This window comes from Dreissena polymorpha, chromosome 1 (assembly GCF_020536995.1).
Source record: "Dreissena polymorpha isolate Duluth1 chromosome 1, UMN_Dpol_1.0, whole genome shotgun sequence".
Classification (NCBI taxonomy): Eukaryota; Metazoa; Mollusca; class Bivalvia; order Myida; family Dreissenidae; genus Dreissena; species Dreissena polymorpha.
In genome coordinates, this window is record NC_068355.1 from 97712350 (window position 1) to 97730083 (window position 17734).

A 17734-nucleotide genomic window follows, 5' to 3' on the forward strand; every position below is an offset into this window, starting at 1 on the left:
GCTAAAGGGATAATTGCATGGCAAACGCATAGTATGAAGAGAAAACTACTGTATTTACAAAACTGTATATCAGATTTGCGGTTGTCTAATATGAGTTGCAGTTATGTGACCATGGTACAAAGCGTGCAAAATAGGATCTCCAGGGGTCTGGCAGATGGAAAACAAAATATATGCATGTGATGACCGTCTATTGACTACTGACGGTTTACGATGAGTTGAATAGAAAGTTGTTGTATAGACAAACAGAAAAAAGGGGTATTTGGGAATGGGAAGAATTGAAAGCTAGACCCAACTGGTTAAAATTTAGTACAAAATGATAACTAACAGCATACGATTTTATCTTAACAGTTTCCAAATAAGTTTGTTAGCGGGTTTTTCATTGTCCTTGGAGTATTTGCGAAAGCTTTACAACTTTAAAAGATGTTTTATCTTATTTTGCTTAATAGTTATTAGGGAAGCAGCTTATTGAACATACTAGTGTCCACCTAAGTTGGTAGATCTGGAACAGAAATGACGCATTTTGAATCAGTCAAAATGAATAAGACGTTTTTTGTTCATGTGCTTCATCAAGGGCGTTGTTAAAAACTAGTTATCAACGTCATCGTATATACCAATAGCGATGACAAACTTTAAACAGATCTGCTAAAAGTTGCCTTACCGAGTATCATTTGTGCTCCATTCATAGCACATAATGGTAGGACCATATATAGATATAGTGCATTGTATGGTGAGATATGTGACATTTCCGTAACGGCATTTGACGATCAGTTCGAACAAAGCATTTTCCCGACTGTATTTTAAACCCATTTATGCCAAGCGTCTAGAAAAATGGCCTTGGCAAACAGCGTAGACCCAGATGAGACGCCGCATGATGCGGCGTCTCATCAGGGTCTGCGCTGTTTGCTTAAATGATTTTATGTAATAAATATTCTAAATATAGAAATAAGTATACTAGACATCCATAATTTTGGAAATAAATCCAATTTAGAAGGATGGGAGAGTCCACTTGTCATAAATGGGTTAAAGTGCTTCAATTTAGCGCTGAAACGTCAGACTGGTATACGTTATTAGACATTATCAAAACAAAATACGTAAAATATATCTCAAAAACCTATTATAAAAAACATTATGATACACGTAAAACAATTGTGTGCGGAGATCGATGTAGATACGTAATGATAAAATGTCCACAACCTAATAACAAGAAATATTAAGAAATTAGTCTGGTTGCGTGCTTTTCAGTTAATGCCATTTTAACAGGCCTTGATTATGTGTACGCTTTTATTTAAAAAAAAAAACAGAACCTAAAGTTTCACATTTTTATTCCAAAAGAGATACTTTTCCACCAGTATATCTAAAACAACTGGCACGTTCTTACATGGCCTGTCATCATTGCTATTTTTATTGAACTCCTGCAAAAGTTTGGTGTTAAAAGATTTGTTAACATGGGAATAAGCACTATTATTTTTGATTCCCTAAAAATACCCTACTCTTACCAACGTTAGTGTGTAAGCTTTTTTGCAGAAGGTTGTTTCACATTCCGCTCTGTACAAACGCCGTTCAACGTACTCAAGGTTCCATGAAACTAATACAATTACATGACGTATGCAAACAGCATTTATACAGTAAATTAAATGACATTTTTGTGGCCGGTTAAATGCATATTCGCGTCACTCAAACGGAAAAATGTCCTGTTCTGTATTTAGTTTTACTCAGGTAATATCATAGTGCATAAATCAAAATACGTAGCAGGTATTAACACTAGAGAGCTATTAACGTAGACATTTAGCACATATCAATTAATTACGGAAGGATGAACAGAGGAAAGGATTGGCATTCAGATATATGTTAAACATATAGCTTAATTTGTTTCATAAACTGTTTTAAAATACCGTATATTTATTTTACCATTTTTACAATACAAAACATGTATAGAATTTTGATATATTGTTTTAGTAATAGAGATCTAACTTCGACATATATTGGACCGTTCGGACAAAACGGTTTCCATTATCCAAATATTGACTTAATATATTGGGTATAATTTACGTATCTTCAGTAAATACTCCAAGATCGTCTGAACTAATTTTGCGAACTGAATGACATCCATACGGACTATGGGGAGACGGACGGACAGACACGACGAACTGAATGTAAAGATAAAGTCTGGTCCTTGGAAACGTTAAGAAAATATATAAAGAAAACAGTTATACATGTGTGCTTTCTTTACTTAATTTGGAACGTACATACCAATTAATAAGAATTTAAATAACAAACATGTTTTTTGTTTTGCAGTTTATTGCAGACGATATATATTGCTAGAATAATCATACGGCTTTCAATTGAATACATTCAACCATAAGTGCTTTGCAGCTCAATTATATCGGATGCTAACCAATGCGTGGATGTGATCATCATTTCAACGGGATGGGGGTGCCTAAACAGAACATGAGGGTGCAAGCTACTGCACCACCCCTGTGGCAGTTACACGTGTTGCAGCCGTCGTCATCCGGGAAACTTTCGCCTGCTTTGTACCGTTTGCCGTTGTACTCGCACACTGAAAACATACAAACAAACATTAATGCTGGGATTAGTTACATGTTTTGGATTGCGTTTACTTTGTTTTGAATTCCTCAATGACCTGCATTGGATCTTTGGAGGTTATGACCGAGCTTTTGTGAAGCGTTTGTTTTGATATTGGTTTTTGTCATTTTCTTTAAAAGCAACATCGAGAGGCATTCACGTGAGTTTCTTTTTAAGTGATATCTTCGAAGTATACATTCACGAACTTTTAATATAAACGTGTTGTGTTGATACGACAATAAGGCTTAATCAGAAGGAAACACAACGAATATGCAAATTATTAAATACAAACAGGCACACCAGCTAAATGTATTTGATGCAAATATTTGGAATGAGCACAATATACGATGCTATGCATTTTGCGTGATAAAAAACCAAGACATTTGTCTTTTTTAATCAAATATATAGCACCGTCATATTCCCGTACTTTGGCAATTGGTCAGTTGCTTTAAATAAAGGACCAACTAATTGTGTATACTTATAATACAATACTGCTCCAGCAGCTGGAGTTTCACTTGTTTATTTTGATTTCTTTTCTTGAACGTAAACTTTGATGCTGTGATATTTGTTATGCTACCCCCCCCCCCCCCCCAAACGGATTACTTTAACGTTTGGAAGCTTTAATTTGTAAACACATTTTCTTAATTTGAACACGACTTTTATAACTTTACGAACATGATGTATTTTTTAATGAAGCCAACTGCCTTTTCGAAATGTATCTTTCATAACGTGGCGTACATTCAACGAATAAGATCATAGTGGATCCTTAGGCTTGTGGTATTAGAAGATTGCATAGTAATCTCTTATTGACTAACCTTCAGGACATCCTTACGCATTCATCTCGCAAACTGTATTGCCATCATTACATTGGCACTTGTTACAGTCGGCGTCAAGGAACACAACCTCGTGGGCGTATTCCTGCCCATTGTTGATACAAGGCTCTTAGCACGATAAAACGTATTATACAGACTTAACAAAAGTATATACGAGTGTATTATAATCGAGTGACACTAAGTTTACATTTTCTCAGATTTATAAATGGATATTGTTGATTAACTATTAATAATTGACTGTTTCAAAAAGTCAAATATGGACTAATTGATATATGTCGTTGTTTTTCTTAAATATATGTTCGTCGTTCCGAATTATTATAGCAAAATGAATGGATAATTAACTATGACCGTCTCAACATTTGGAAAATAACGTCATATTTATGACGGTGCGATGTTTTATCGATGCGAAAGTCTCACTAAGACATACTTAAACATGTAAATCAAGTAGTCTTATACCAATATTGCAAAATGCTAATGCCAATGATAAAGCATTCCGGTACATGTTATAACATGCTTGTTTTTTAAAGATACGAAATTTATAATAAATGGAGACTTTAGTATGTCATAGTAATTTGCTAGTTTACAAGATTCTACATAATGCAAAACTTACCCTTGTAAGCTATCGCCACAGAAACGACGACAGAAACAACCATGATACATAAGAATGCTGCTTTCATGATGAACTGTAGAAGTCTAATCCTTAAAAAAAACACAACCACACACTTTCAAATAGAATCTGTACGCTTGATGCTGTGACCTCATAAGTTTGTATACAATTCAAAATCTGAGGTAAATGTATGAATGCTTTACAAAATACAATTAAATAACAAGCGATATCGGACGGCTTAATGAACAATATCTTATTTAATAATAATTATGATCTAACATTTATGCAATTGTTAACTTATTTTATTTCATACAATATTCGTTTTAAATCGGATAAGCTGTAAATGTTGTTATGTTTTACAACCTGAATTATATTTGAGACTTAAATGACACTTAAATACAGTGATATTTATCGGCAAGCTTACATTATATTTAATTTTTACAAGTAAAATAAAGACTTACTTCTGTCACACGTAGGAGGTATGTGTTCACTGCAATAATCTTTATTTTTTGACAGTATTTATAGAAAACGCCGGCATGTTATCCATGCCTGCTTATGCCTTTAGCGACATATTAATATGAATCGAATGGTTTGTTTAGCTAACGGCCCTTATAGCACTTTAACATAAATGATCGGTTTTGTTAAGCTTTGGGTAAACATATATCATACAAAACGCTGTACATTTACTGCATTATTTAACTTTAAGTTATTGAAATACAAATGTGTAGGCACACATAATCTCTGCTCTCTTGCAGATTAATTAAAGATTAAGATCATGGATTGGTTTTACGTTGAGTTTATCACATTTAACACATATTTGTACTTTTTGTGACATAAAGCTGGGTCACGTTGCCTTATATGACTTATCAAATACAGATAGTGGCCTATCAAACAAAAACAAGCTAATTTAATATAGTGGACGACCCGGTCAATTAAGCATGTAGTGTTAATCACTAAATTTGGAGTTTTCCTATTTTGCCAATGCTGTCATAGGACAAATGGCTTCAATTGTAAACGATTAATAACCAGCGAGTAGAAGTGTATGCTCTATTTTTGGACCAAGAGGGCTTACGGTTTTAATTTTTAAAAGAAAAAGCAACGGGTATCTTTTTTTTCATTTTAGAATATGATTATTATTAGCATAGACAAAATGTATCTGTGTTCACGGAACGCTGAATTTAATATTCCATAATTTCCACTTTGCATTCAATAACAAACCTTCCCACTGCATATATGACCGAACAAAACACTTTTTTTCATAGGCCCTATTTATTGATCATGAAGCAACCAACTCTGCCTGGGGTATTATGACAAAACATTACTATACATATTTTCACAGGTATTTTTAATTCAACTGTAACATATGGAAGCTGATCCTCATTCGGTTTATTTGTCATACGAGACCTTCGGCCCGTACCATACATGAGTCGTGCTCTGTGAAAAGGGGTTAAATGCATGTGCGTAAAGTGTCGTCTCAGATTAGTCTGTGCAGTGCGCACGGGCTTAACCTAATCAGGGACGACACTTATCCGCTTTTATTATATTTGTCGGTTAAAGAAAGTCTCTTCTTAACAAAAATCAAGTTTAGGCGGAAAAAGTCGTCCTTGATTAGGCTGTGCGTACTTCACAGGCGAATCCGGGACGACACTTTACGCAAATGCGTTAAAACACCTTTTCACAGTTCGTGGCCCAAATGCATTACACATATTAAGCAATTATAAAAATTATGCAGATCCACTAGGTACATGTACCGTTTTTACAGTGTTGATACAACACTAGAGAAAGAAGTTTTAGCTCTCATCGAAATTAACACAAGGAATTGGTGTAAATCATTTACTTTAAAAATAATGGAAACCCCATAATTTTTTTTTTTTTTTTTTTTTTGAAAACTTGTTATAAATACATTACTTATCATATCAAATTTGCCAAAAATCTGTAATATTTTAAGGGTTAAAGTCAAAAAGGCCTTTAAAAATGCAAACAAGAAATAATCCGCTTTGTAAAAAGAGCAGATGTCATGCCATGGGGTCAAAATGTTTCGTATCTATGTTGGGATGACGATGTCGTCTCCCTACCAGGGACATCTGCTTCAGCCGTCCTGAAATATTGTGAAATCATTATTCATAACACAACATCATTCATGTTTGTCTTTGTGCCGTATATCATGATGTATTTGTGTTTGAAATATGTGAATACATCCTCTAGAGGGGACAGGGCATTGGCGTGCCTGCAAAAATATATTTCAATATTGTAACATATTGTATTATACATTCACAATAATATATGCACTTTATATATTTTGCCATAAAGTGCAATTTATTAATCATGTTGTACCGTAAATATGCCTGGTTTGTAACGCATACTTATCACTTATAATATAACAATGCGTTAGTTGTGCAATTCAGTTTACTTGACATGGAATAACTAGTCTCGAATCGTAGTAGCATTAACATATCAAAATGTTACATGAACGCATTCGTGTTATATCCTTACAGTATATGTTAAGTATGAGAATATTAAAATACGCGTTTTGTTAACCTAATAATGGGAACCATACAGTATAACAACGCAAAATTTCAAAATATGCATTTGCAAACGAATGCCGATTCTTAAATGCGTATAAACATTGTTTATGTTTCGTTTTTGTATTACAAAATCAAGCTGGAAATAACGAAACTCTATCGAAATAATTAGAACAACGTATATTAACATGTTTCCATGTTTTTGTTGTTTTTTATACGAAAGGTTTAACCTGACCCTCATATATAGTCCGTGGCCAAATTTTAACTACGATAATACATAATGTGCATTTAACAAAATAACTTACATCGATAGAATAAGGATAACTGCACAAAAGCACTAAGTGCTTGCTGTATAGTTTTTGACGCGAAATTGGCAAAATGTTCATCTCTTTGAACTTTCTTTTGTACAGTACATCTATTTTATTTTATGTAGAATTGCATTCAGTTAACTATTTGTATTCAGATACTACTTGAAAGACTAACATTTACATTTAATGAGAATTGGTTATGTTATTACTTTTACATCTTTTATTATATACAGTTACTTTATTACGGAATAAAACAATATGCTATATACATTGTAATGGTTGTTTAATTATACATTATTTATTGTAATTTATCATAAAAATAGTTAAAATGTGAACAAAGAATAACAAACTTAGCTCCTACCCATGCGACTCGGTTTACGAGCCCAAATGACAGAAACAAACAGACTGACAGACAGACAGACAGACAGACAGACAGAAAGACAGACAGACAGACAGACAGACAGACAGACAGACAGACAGACAGACAGACAGACAGACAGACAGACAGACAGACAGACAGACAGACAGACAGACAGACAGACAGACAGACAGACAGACAGACAGACAGACAGACAGACAGACAGACAGACAGACAGACAGACAGACAGACAGACAGACAGACAGACAGACAGACAGACAGACAGATAGACAGGCATACAGACAAACAGACAGACAGACAACAGACAGACAGACAGTTAGGTAGGCAGGTAGGCAAGTAGGGTCAGATCAAGCCACTTAAATGTGAAATCTCATTGTTATCATTAGTAGATTTGAATGTTTAATTTATGCCACTGAAGGCACATCCGGATACATCTTATACATATCCTTTCTGAAAAGTTGCACAAATGTTCTTGTGGTCAGCACAAGTGAAAACAGTCAAGTTCACATTACAGCCATCAATACATCCCTGTTAAATGTTAGTAAGATTCATTGGCACCGGCTTTTTGTTGCTTAGCATGTCTAAAATGTACTCCCTCTTGGTATCAAATTATGTGTTTCGTTAAATCTTGCCATTTTTCCCGGAAATAAAGACTTAAAACTTGTCTCTGAATTATATAAATCCGGCATCAATCAGTGTAGATGTGTAATACAAAATGCGTTAGGCACATTCAAAAATAACATAAACGTATTCTTATATACTGGTTCTCATTTGTATCTTATGGAATAGGCAACAGAGCTACACGCTTTAATTACGGTTTTATTACAACGTTTTGGATATTATATATATCAGCATTTCTTTAAACGCAGCACGATATTGCGGATAATTCATACGACGTACAATAATGTTCTTACGCCGTGCACTGTTAAATAAATGCTCTATTCGACATCAAGTTAATTTAAATATAAATAAACCCATCCTAAACAATGTGCGTCGATGTAATTATATAATATTTGATTGTTTTAGTTGAGTTAGAAACAAAAACACACTAAACGCTACGTTAATTTAATTTTTTTCCACGTCTATTTCAAATGAAAGTTGTTACATTAGAAACGAAAACACACTAAACGCTACGTTAATTGTATTTTTTTCACGTCTTTATCAAATGAAAGTTGTTACACAGTTGCGATATTTAAGCCAAAGCCATAATCGACTCTCAGTTAACAATACACCATTGTGACTATTATTGATATTCGTTGTGGTCGAATCAGGCCGTGATGGTATAAAAAGTAGTTGCTATGCTGCCATGAGTACCACACGAGTGAACGTCATGTTTGTCCAGCGTCGTCGAGTCCGTTACCAATGTTGCGCTTGTAAGCGTGGCGAGCACTCTCAACTGAAATAGGTGTGGCATTTTATCTACGATGGTATAACAGGAAATTAGTTAAAGTAGGAGTTTTACAACAACTCAAATGAGTAGCATATTGTTTTTACAGAATTCTGGCTAGACTTACCTCCATTTAACAATATGTTTTGTGTACACTGTTTCTCGTAATATTGGCCTTTCTGATTGGTTGCTTAGACGTAAATATGCGCACTTGCTTGTTCTATAAATAGTTTCTTAATTGGCAAACGAACAATTGCTAATTTTGATTTCAAAATATTTTATGTTGTTTTGTTTTTCATTTGATTTCATTCGCCTACCTCGACGGCCCTCATGCCGGCGTCAGTGTGGATCTGCGCATGCTCGGCGTCACTTAGGGTGCCGATGTAGCAGTTGAACGTTGTCTTGTCGGCGTGCACTGTTACAATGAGGTGACCCTGTTAGAAAAGGTATAGCTCATATCAGCCCCAATCGTGGGAAACGGGCCTTTGCTACAGTGTGTTAAGAGTCATATCAGATAATCAAGTGCAGTCCATACAGGCTATTCATGGACGACAATTTTCGTCCAAACAGCCTAGTCATGTAGAAAAGAACGTTTTAAAACGATACATTCCCGAGCCCACCGACTAATCTGGAACATCATCTTGACGCACATGCATTTAGCGACGTTTGCCAGAGCGAGGCTCATACAATTGGAAAGGTACTTGGAAAGGCATTTGGAAAGGTAAAAATAAACTAAAACGGGTACATAATGAGTTTTAAGCTTATTAATGATGGGGTATAGTTGCTTGCTGCGGTGTATTTTTTAAATATTGTCATTTATAAATACACAATGTCGTTCAATTTACCGATGTTATGAGGATTTTACATCTTTAAATGGACCGTCAACCACGAATGGCGAAAAAAGTTCTAAAATACCGTATTTTTTAACTATGACTAGTTTCTTTTGATTAAAATATCACGACTTGTATATTACATTACTTGAAAAAATTCATATTTTCAGTATATTCAGTAATAAAATTTCGCGATGTGAAATCGAAAGTAAATCGCGAAAATAGGTGACATAAAACGATATACACACTATAAATAACGCAAGTAGATTGATCATTGTATATATAAAATATATAAAATTCACTACGCATGCACAATTTGCATTCCTGGGTTTACTACGTGACGATGATGATCAATCTACTTGCGTTATTTATAGTTAAATGGTAGTTACCTGGTACACATACCCAGTAAAATTTTATTACCGAATATATGAAAATATGAAAGTTTTACAACTTTTTTCAAGTAATGCAATATACCAGGGTGATATTTTAATCAATATAAACTAATAATTGTAAAAAAAAGTACGGTATTTTAGAACTTTTCTTTTTTCGTCATTTGTGGTTGGCGGTCCCTTTAAAGATATTTTAAAGGTATAACATCAACGAAAGCCCTCTATCTGGTTATTGCGCACTAGAGAACAACTGCAGTGCCTTCACCGTTTGGACCAATTCAAACTGTTGCATAACTGGCAATTACTCCGGATTTATCTTACTGAAGGTATTAATATATCTATCATTTTACGGATTTAGTACATTTCACTGTTTTTCATCTACCGTAACTCCCTGGAACTGAAACGAAACGGTCTCGAACTCATGGGGCTCGTGAGTTGAATGGGCAGCGGTCGAGCCAGTGTGGTGACCAGTGTGGGGACGATGGGTGGTAGCAGACTTGAAAAAGAAATAAATATATACACTATTGCAATGACTACACAATTTTGGTGACTGTTCTTGCTGGACGCACAGATTTGTTGTATTGAATTTGCAGGACACACCAAGCATAAATTCAAAAGTTCACGCTTTCCCGAACAACTTTCAATGCGATGTAACCATAGTCTTAATACGCCAAAAATAGTCTGCAGCTGCAGCGCGAAATTTGGCAACCAATAAGCCACGATAATTTAAAAAAATCTATAAATCTGCTTATTGTAATAGCTCCTTAAATATCAGTTCTTCTATATCCTTCTTGAACATTGGATTCGTGGGCGAAACATAAGAACACAGTACGAAAAAACCACGATGCGAAAGGTTAATTTGGGAGAAAACACGTGTATGATCAGAGATTACAATAGATTTTTCGCGATCTAGCATCGTGAAGTCATTTCCTCCTAGATAGTATTCTCGCGGTTTCATCGTAATGCAGAGATTGAATATGCGAAAGAACAAACGGCCGTAACGGAACATGTTATTAAACACCGATATCCTAATTGAATTATGTACATGTACATGTATGCATGGAATTCATCTATGTACATCACACAAAGCTGCTCATTCCATCAACTCCGATTGACAATTTACGTTTGCGTCAGCTAAAAGTAGAAGTCAGATCACTGACAAATACCAAAGAAAAACCTGTGTTGCGAGAAAGTACCTCAAATGACCTTTTTACGTTTCGGTAAATTGGCAAAATTTAAATAAAAATTTGTTTCAGATTCGCAACTTTTCGTTGTAGTTATGATATTTGCGAGCTAGTATTAATATTGAACATTAACCATGCTCTAAAATATCTTTAATGTGCATCTTTTGATGATTTAAAAACCTGAAAATTATCAGGCGTAACGAACGCGAAAAGATTGAATTATAGGGAGAGTTCTTTTGTTATCGTTATATTTTGTGACACTACGAGGAGTTCTTATATGAATGATTAAAAACAAAACTGATTGTATGAACACGCATGGCCGAGTGGTTAAATTGCTATTCTTTTACTCCAAGAATCGGTGATTCGAGCCCGCTATATAATAATAATAAATAAAAATTAAGATAGTAATAAAATAGTAATAATTATAATAATAATAATACTTATAATAATAATAATAATAATAATAATAATAATAATAATAATAATAATAATTATAATATTATTATTTATTTTACTAATAGTATAAGTATAAGTTTGAGTATTATTCGCTGCTTGCATAACGTGAATGAAAGGATATGCCGTCACACGCAATGAATGAATACAAATATATCAAAATTATTAATCACAATATATTATACTCACGTAGCACACCACAATGACAGAGAGGAAGACAACCAGGGCTTGCATGATGACAACGTGATGTCCTTTGTCTAAGACGATTTAAGGCTAATTAAAGTGAATGTTAATGTCTTTTATAGTCCATCATATGACGACAGGGTCAGTGAATGATGTTCCAAAATGGTTGCACAAATTTTGGCATCACGATATTGACCACGTGGTTCCATATCTGTTTAAACGTGTGTCGAAACCACGATGCACTTAATGAGTCCCAATTGATAGAAATGTATTGAAAATATTCATGTAGGTTTCATTGTCTATCGTTTGATTAATGGTGCTATCAAACGACATTAAAGAAGACAGTATTATATGCGCATAGATAAACTCGACTTTTACGATGCAAATATCTATAATCAATGAAGTTGAAGTTGACACACCAAATATTTTGCTTAAATTTGCATTTTATTTATCAGTGTCGATTTATAATGGATTATTTAAAAAAAAAACGCCCAAAGACTAACAGTCTGAAAAACAAAATGAATGATTCATCGGTGATTAAACATAAATGTATTTCAATTGTCACTGACTTTTTAGACCTGGTGGTTTTTGAAGATTTGCAGACCAAAGACAGCACATTCATTTTTATACTAAAAAAGAATGGCCGCTTATTTCTGCCATAATTATCATTCTCTCGAATATACCAAGCAGAAGGACAAATTATGATTGTTACGACTGTGTGACATTTGGCGCCGTTTTGTCGTCCTGTTGGTCACCCAAAACCCTGATGAGGTCGTGATAAGTTTTTCTGTTAATAATGTTTAAACTTTTTGGTGTGTAACATCATTACTCTGGGCCATGTTAACTAGTGTCGAATGCCATCTACCATAACTACCTCGTTGCCATTTAGTAAGTATCGGGGTCAAGTTAGTCCCGATATCATTGTTCCCATCTTCCTAATTCGGCTACGCTTATATAGCGATACAGATGTGTACTGCTGACTGAAGTACACGATAGTTCGTGAAGGATTGAAGACAGTAACTGTGTCGTCATTAAATTTTATATGGTGGAAGTCACATATTCTGACCCCATCAGAACATTAAAACAAATTTAATGTGACATGAAACGCAGAGATAATTGCTAAGGGGCATGATAGCATGAAAGATAGTGAAGACTCTGACGAGGTGAATTTTGAAGCCATATATGGCATTAAATTTTTAAAAGTAAAATTATCTTTTACGTCATGTTAATTAGATTTCGTCCGAAAACTTCGATAATGTTGGTATCAATGCTAAAAAACGTATTTTAATAATGTTGAAAAGTTTTCCTTCAAAACATTTCGCGACGCGTATAATTTGTAAATATTTAATTCTTAGCTTAAAAAATAATTACTTATAATCGATACTTATATATATATATATATATATATATATATATATATATATATATATAGTCTAGTATGACATTAATAATTGATTCGGGTTATCTTGTTGACTTTAATTTGAAATATATTTTTACCAAATATCGTTTATAAGCTATTTTTAACAGAGCAACATAACCACTTCAACCTTCGTCGCTTTTATTTTGCAAAGTGAGCTATCTTTCGGATAAGAAAGATAATAAGGACTGGATTAGAAAGGCTACATTGGCCAACACAGTCGATTTGGTCTAATCCCGGGTTATTCAATAAATAACACATGTGTATTGCTCATGGTAACCCCAGGTATGGCCTGTTCATATGATTATTACATGTCATATTTTAAGCTGACAGGATTCCGATAAATAAACTAAACAACAAATTATATATACAATGGTTAAAACATGTATGGAATGCATACAATTTGATCCCAAGTTATGGATTGATAGACCATGTTCAACTGTAATGTTATTAAGTATGTTTGCAAATATTTTTTTCGATCAAAGAAGTGCTCAATGCTTTTTCATAGCGTGTTAACTGTGACGTGAACACATGGCACACATGACGTTGTTGAATCAACAACTAAAAAAAGTTATGGATGGATGGATGGATGGATGGATGGATGGATGGATGGATGGATGGATGGATGGATGGATGGATGGATGGATGGATGGATGGATGGATGGATGGATGGATGGATGGATGAATGAATGGATGGATGGATGGATGGATGGATGGATGGATGGATGGATGGATGGATGGATGGATGGATGGATGGATGGATGGATGGATGGATGGAAAGATAGATAGATAGATAGATAGATAGATAGATAGATAGATAGATAGATAGATAGATAGATAGATAGATAGATAGATAGATAGATAGATAGATAGATAGATAGATAGATAGATAGATAGATAGATAGATAGATAGATAGATAGATAGATAGATAGATAGATAGATAGATAGATAGATAGATAGATAGATAGATAGATAGATAGATAGATAGATAGATAGATAGATAGATAGATAGATAGATAGATAGATAGATAGATAGATAGATAGATAGATAGATAGATAGATAGATAGATAGATAGATAGATAGATAGATAGATAGATAGATAGATAGATAGATAGATAGATAGATAGATAGATAGATAGATAGATAGATATAGATAGATAGATAGATAGATAGATAGATAGATAGATAGATAGATAGATAGATAGATAGATAGATAGATAGATAGATAGATAGATAGATAGATAGATAGATAGATAGATAGATAGATAGATAGATAGATAGATAGATAGATAGATAGATAGATCGCTCGCTCGCTCGCTCGCTCGCTCGCTCGCTCGCTCGCTCGCTCGCTCGCTCGCTCGCTCGCTCGCTCGCTCGCTCGCTCGCTCGCTCGCTCGCTCGCTCGCTCGCTCGCTCGCTCGCTCGCTCGCTCGCTCGCTCGCTCGCTCGCTCGCTCGCTCGCTCGCTCGCTCGCTCGCTCGCTCGCTCGCTCGCTCGCTCGCTCGCTCCTCGCTCGCTCGCTCGCTCGCTCGCTCGCTCGCTCGCTCGCTCGCTCGCTCGCTCGCTCGCTCGCTCGCTCGCTCGCTCGCTCGCTCGCTCGCTCGCTCGCTCGCTCGCTCGCTCGCTCGCTCGCTCGCTCGCTCGCTGCTCGCTCGCTCGCTCGCTCGCTCGCTCGCTCGCTCGCTCGCTCGCTCGCTCGCTCGCTCGCTCGCTCGCTCGCTCGCTCGCTCGCTCGCTCGCTCGCTCGCTCGCTCGCTCGCTCGCTCGCTCGCTCGCTCGCTCGCTCGCTCGCTCGCTCGCTCGCTCGCTCGCTCGCTCGCTCGCTCGCTCGCTAGATAGATAGATAGATAGATAGATAGATAGATAGATAGATAGATAGATAGATTTCGGCATAGGAAGCATATCCACAGTTCACAACATAACATAGAATAAAATAATAAGCGATTATTAAAAACTATATCATGTACAATAAACTATGACATGCTCACCAAACCAAGGATAACACAAAAAAAGAGCAAGCCCTTATTTCCATTGTGGTCCTTATTATTGGTGGCATGACAAAAAGAGGCAGACCTTAAACATAACTATGTTGACCTTAACATAACTATGTTCATAGTAAAATTATTATTTAATGAAATAAAAAATATATATCACCGTTCAAAAGAGATCAAACTAATTATCACAGTAGTGCTCAGAAAATATGACAGGAGCTGGAAACTAAGATCAATTGATAATGTTATCAATTATTGCAACACATAGATATTTTACAGTTGTAATTTGATGATATGAGGTATCATGAATTATCTATATTAAATATATTGCTAAAATGTATGTTATGAAGTATGAACTAGTAATTATTATAAATAAATACCTAAGCCGAAGTTAATATCTGCTTATTAAAAGTGAAAAGATACACATATATGAAAAATTAAATATTATTCATTAAATGATTTTTAATGACAACCTTAAAGCCTTCTAACCTGTTGACCTCTGTGAGTGACTCAGGTAAAGAGTTCCAGAGTTTAATGCTGTTAAAAGAAAAGGATTTGGAACCATGACATTTGACCTTAGGTAAACAATACCCATCCTTTTTTACTAAGCCTAGTGCTGTAATTATGCATAGAATCTTGGGAAACAAAGTGTTCACTCAAGTAATCTGGAAAAAGGCCATTTCTTATTTTGAAGACATGACATAACATGATTTGATTTACTCTCATGTCTACTGGTAACCAGTTGAGGGACTTAAAGTGAGATTGGTCAATATGAACTCTGGAATCAAGGTCAAGAACAAACCTAATTAACTTATTTTGACAGGTTTGTAATTTATTTCTTAAAGACTGAGTTATACTATTATACCAAACAGAACAAGCATAATCATAATGACACTGAATCAGTGACATTACAAGAAGTTTCTTCGTATGCAAAGTAAGGAAATCTTTCTTACGATAAAGAAATTTTAACCTAGAATTGGCCTTTTTCAAAAGAGACCTAGCCATTGAGCAGAAAGAAAGGTTTTGGTCAAGGGTAATTCCAAGATACTTAACGGATGATGAAGAAGCAATGGGTGTACCATTACAAGATATATCAATGCTAGATAGTGACCTAAGTTTTTGCTTGGACCCAAACACAATTGACTCAGTTTTACCTAAGTGCAATGACAACTTATTGTCGATCAACAATTGGCTAACCAAGTTCATATCATCTGTTAGTGCCTTTTCAACATCAAGTACACTTTTACCAGAAACAAGGATTCCAGAATCATCAGCATATAATAACAATTTATTTTTAACCACAGCTGACATATCATTCACGTAAATTAGAAAAAGAAGGGGTCCAAGGATTGAGCCTTGGGGTACACCACAGGTTATACTGGGCTTAGAAGAAAAGGTACCGGAAACATCAACAAGCTGGTTTCTATCCGAAAAGTATGATTTGAACCATTCGAGTAAAAATTGTAAAAAATATGTCGCTACTGGACGATAAACCCGCAGCTATGGTCAACCAACCTGTATACGAAAAAAATATATTGATTACAAATTCTCATGTTCGTACTGTCAGTTAAAATTATAAGTAATGGTAATATAAAAATGATTAGATAAATAATAGTTTCTATAACATTATGAAAGCCCCATGAATCTATTAAGAATTAATTTAATGTTATGAACATATTTATTTTGCAATAAAAATTCATAAATAATATTGTTCAAGAATCCTCTTTACGGCAAAGCTATCGGAAATCAGTTTTATATAGATTTCTTGTAAATGCTGGCATCTCCGTTCGCGCAGCTATCGAATACCAATATTTATAAAGGTAGATTTCTTGTAAATGCCGACGGAGGAAGAACTCTTTCACATTCTCAGTTTCGTGAATGATGATGATGATGATGGATGATGATGGATGATGATGATGATGATGATGATGATGATGATGATGATGATGATGATGATGATGATGATGATGATGATGATGATGATGATGATGATGATGATGATGATGATGATGATGATGATGATGCTGATGCCGCAACATAGTGTATATATGGGTTCCATCCACACTGTAGGAATGTTATTTAGATCTCCCGAATACTAGACAACAAGTACTGGTTCTAGTCAAGTAAATGGATCGAGAGCGTTTAAAATAAGCCTTAGGCTTTTGATGCGATAGATCTAAAAGAAATATGTTTAAACTAAACATGGTGTATCTTGACTCCTGGAATCCCAGATATAACTATAAGCCTTTTATATACGGTTATAAGAGTTTTTTCATACTATGCCGATAGCAAGCACGTCAATACAAATGATCATCGCCATACATCTGATGCCTTAGGGATATACTGTTATATTGACATTTTGTATGAGGTTACATTATATGTGTGTCTGAAAAATACCGTACGCATGTCATGTTTTTTCTTTCGCGTGCAACAAATGACAGTTTGCGCTTGTAATTTTGCTATAAGTTGTAATTATCAATAAGGAAACTTATTAAAGTTTGTAATGAGGCGTGGGCTTGATTCGTAATTATAATATACGAATTAGAGTTAAATACAGTTTATGAAAAAAAAATAAAGGTGAGCCAAAGCGTTTCGATTGATTTCAAGTTTTAAAAAATGATTACATGATTTCGTCAATGACTTAAAAACTGGTCTTATGTGTTTGC

General features: G+C 34.9%; 1 protein-coding gene and 1 long non-coding RNA gene across 2 annotated transcripts; both read right to left on the reverse strand.

Annotated features, from left to right (window-relative positions):
* Positions 1 to 2323: 2323 nt before the first annotated feature.
* LOC127866606 (uncharacterized) lies at positions 2324 to 4987 on the reverse strand. Its single transcript, XR_008043047.1, has 4 exons — positions 4485 to 4987; positions 4027 to 4115; positions 3399 to 3524; positions 2324 to 2557 (listed from the first exon to the last, which is right to left on the reverse strand). It is a non-coding gene; the product is annotated as an uncharacterized LOC127866606 (long non-coding RNA).
* A 3294-nt stretch (positions 4988 to 8281) lies between these two features.
* Positions 8282 to 11832, reverse strand: LOC127841772 (uncharacterized). Its single transcript, XM_052370835.1, has 4 exons — positions 11665 to 11832; positions 10221 to 10334; positions 8937 to 9053; positions 8282 to 8628 (listed from the first exon to the last, which is right to left on the reverse strand). The coding sequence occupies exons 1-4, from the start codon at positions 11707 to 11709 to the stop codon at positions 8500 to 8502; spliced, it is 405 nt and encodes a 134-aa protein (XP_052226795.1). The 5' UTR covers positions 11710 to 11832; the 3' UTR covers positions 8282 to 8499.
* Positions 11833 to 17734: the final 5902 nt, after the last annotated feature.

Bases quoted from the DNA above. Each gene is read 5' to 3' on its own strand.
- LOC127841772 (XM_052370835.1), bottom strand. From the start codon at position 11,709: ATGCAAGCCCTGGTTGTCTTCCTCTCTGTCATTGTGGTGTGCTAC. The intron at 9,054-10,220 runs GTAGATGAAAAA...CTTTTCTAACAG, and splicing joins TTCAGTTCCAGGGAGTTACG to GGTCACCTCATTGTAACAGT. The intron at 8,629-8,936 runs GTAGGCGAATGA...CACCTATTTCAG, and splicing joins CCGGCATGAGGGCCGTCGAG to TTGAGAGTGCTCGCCACGCT.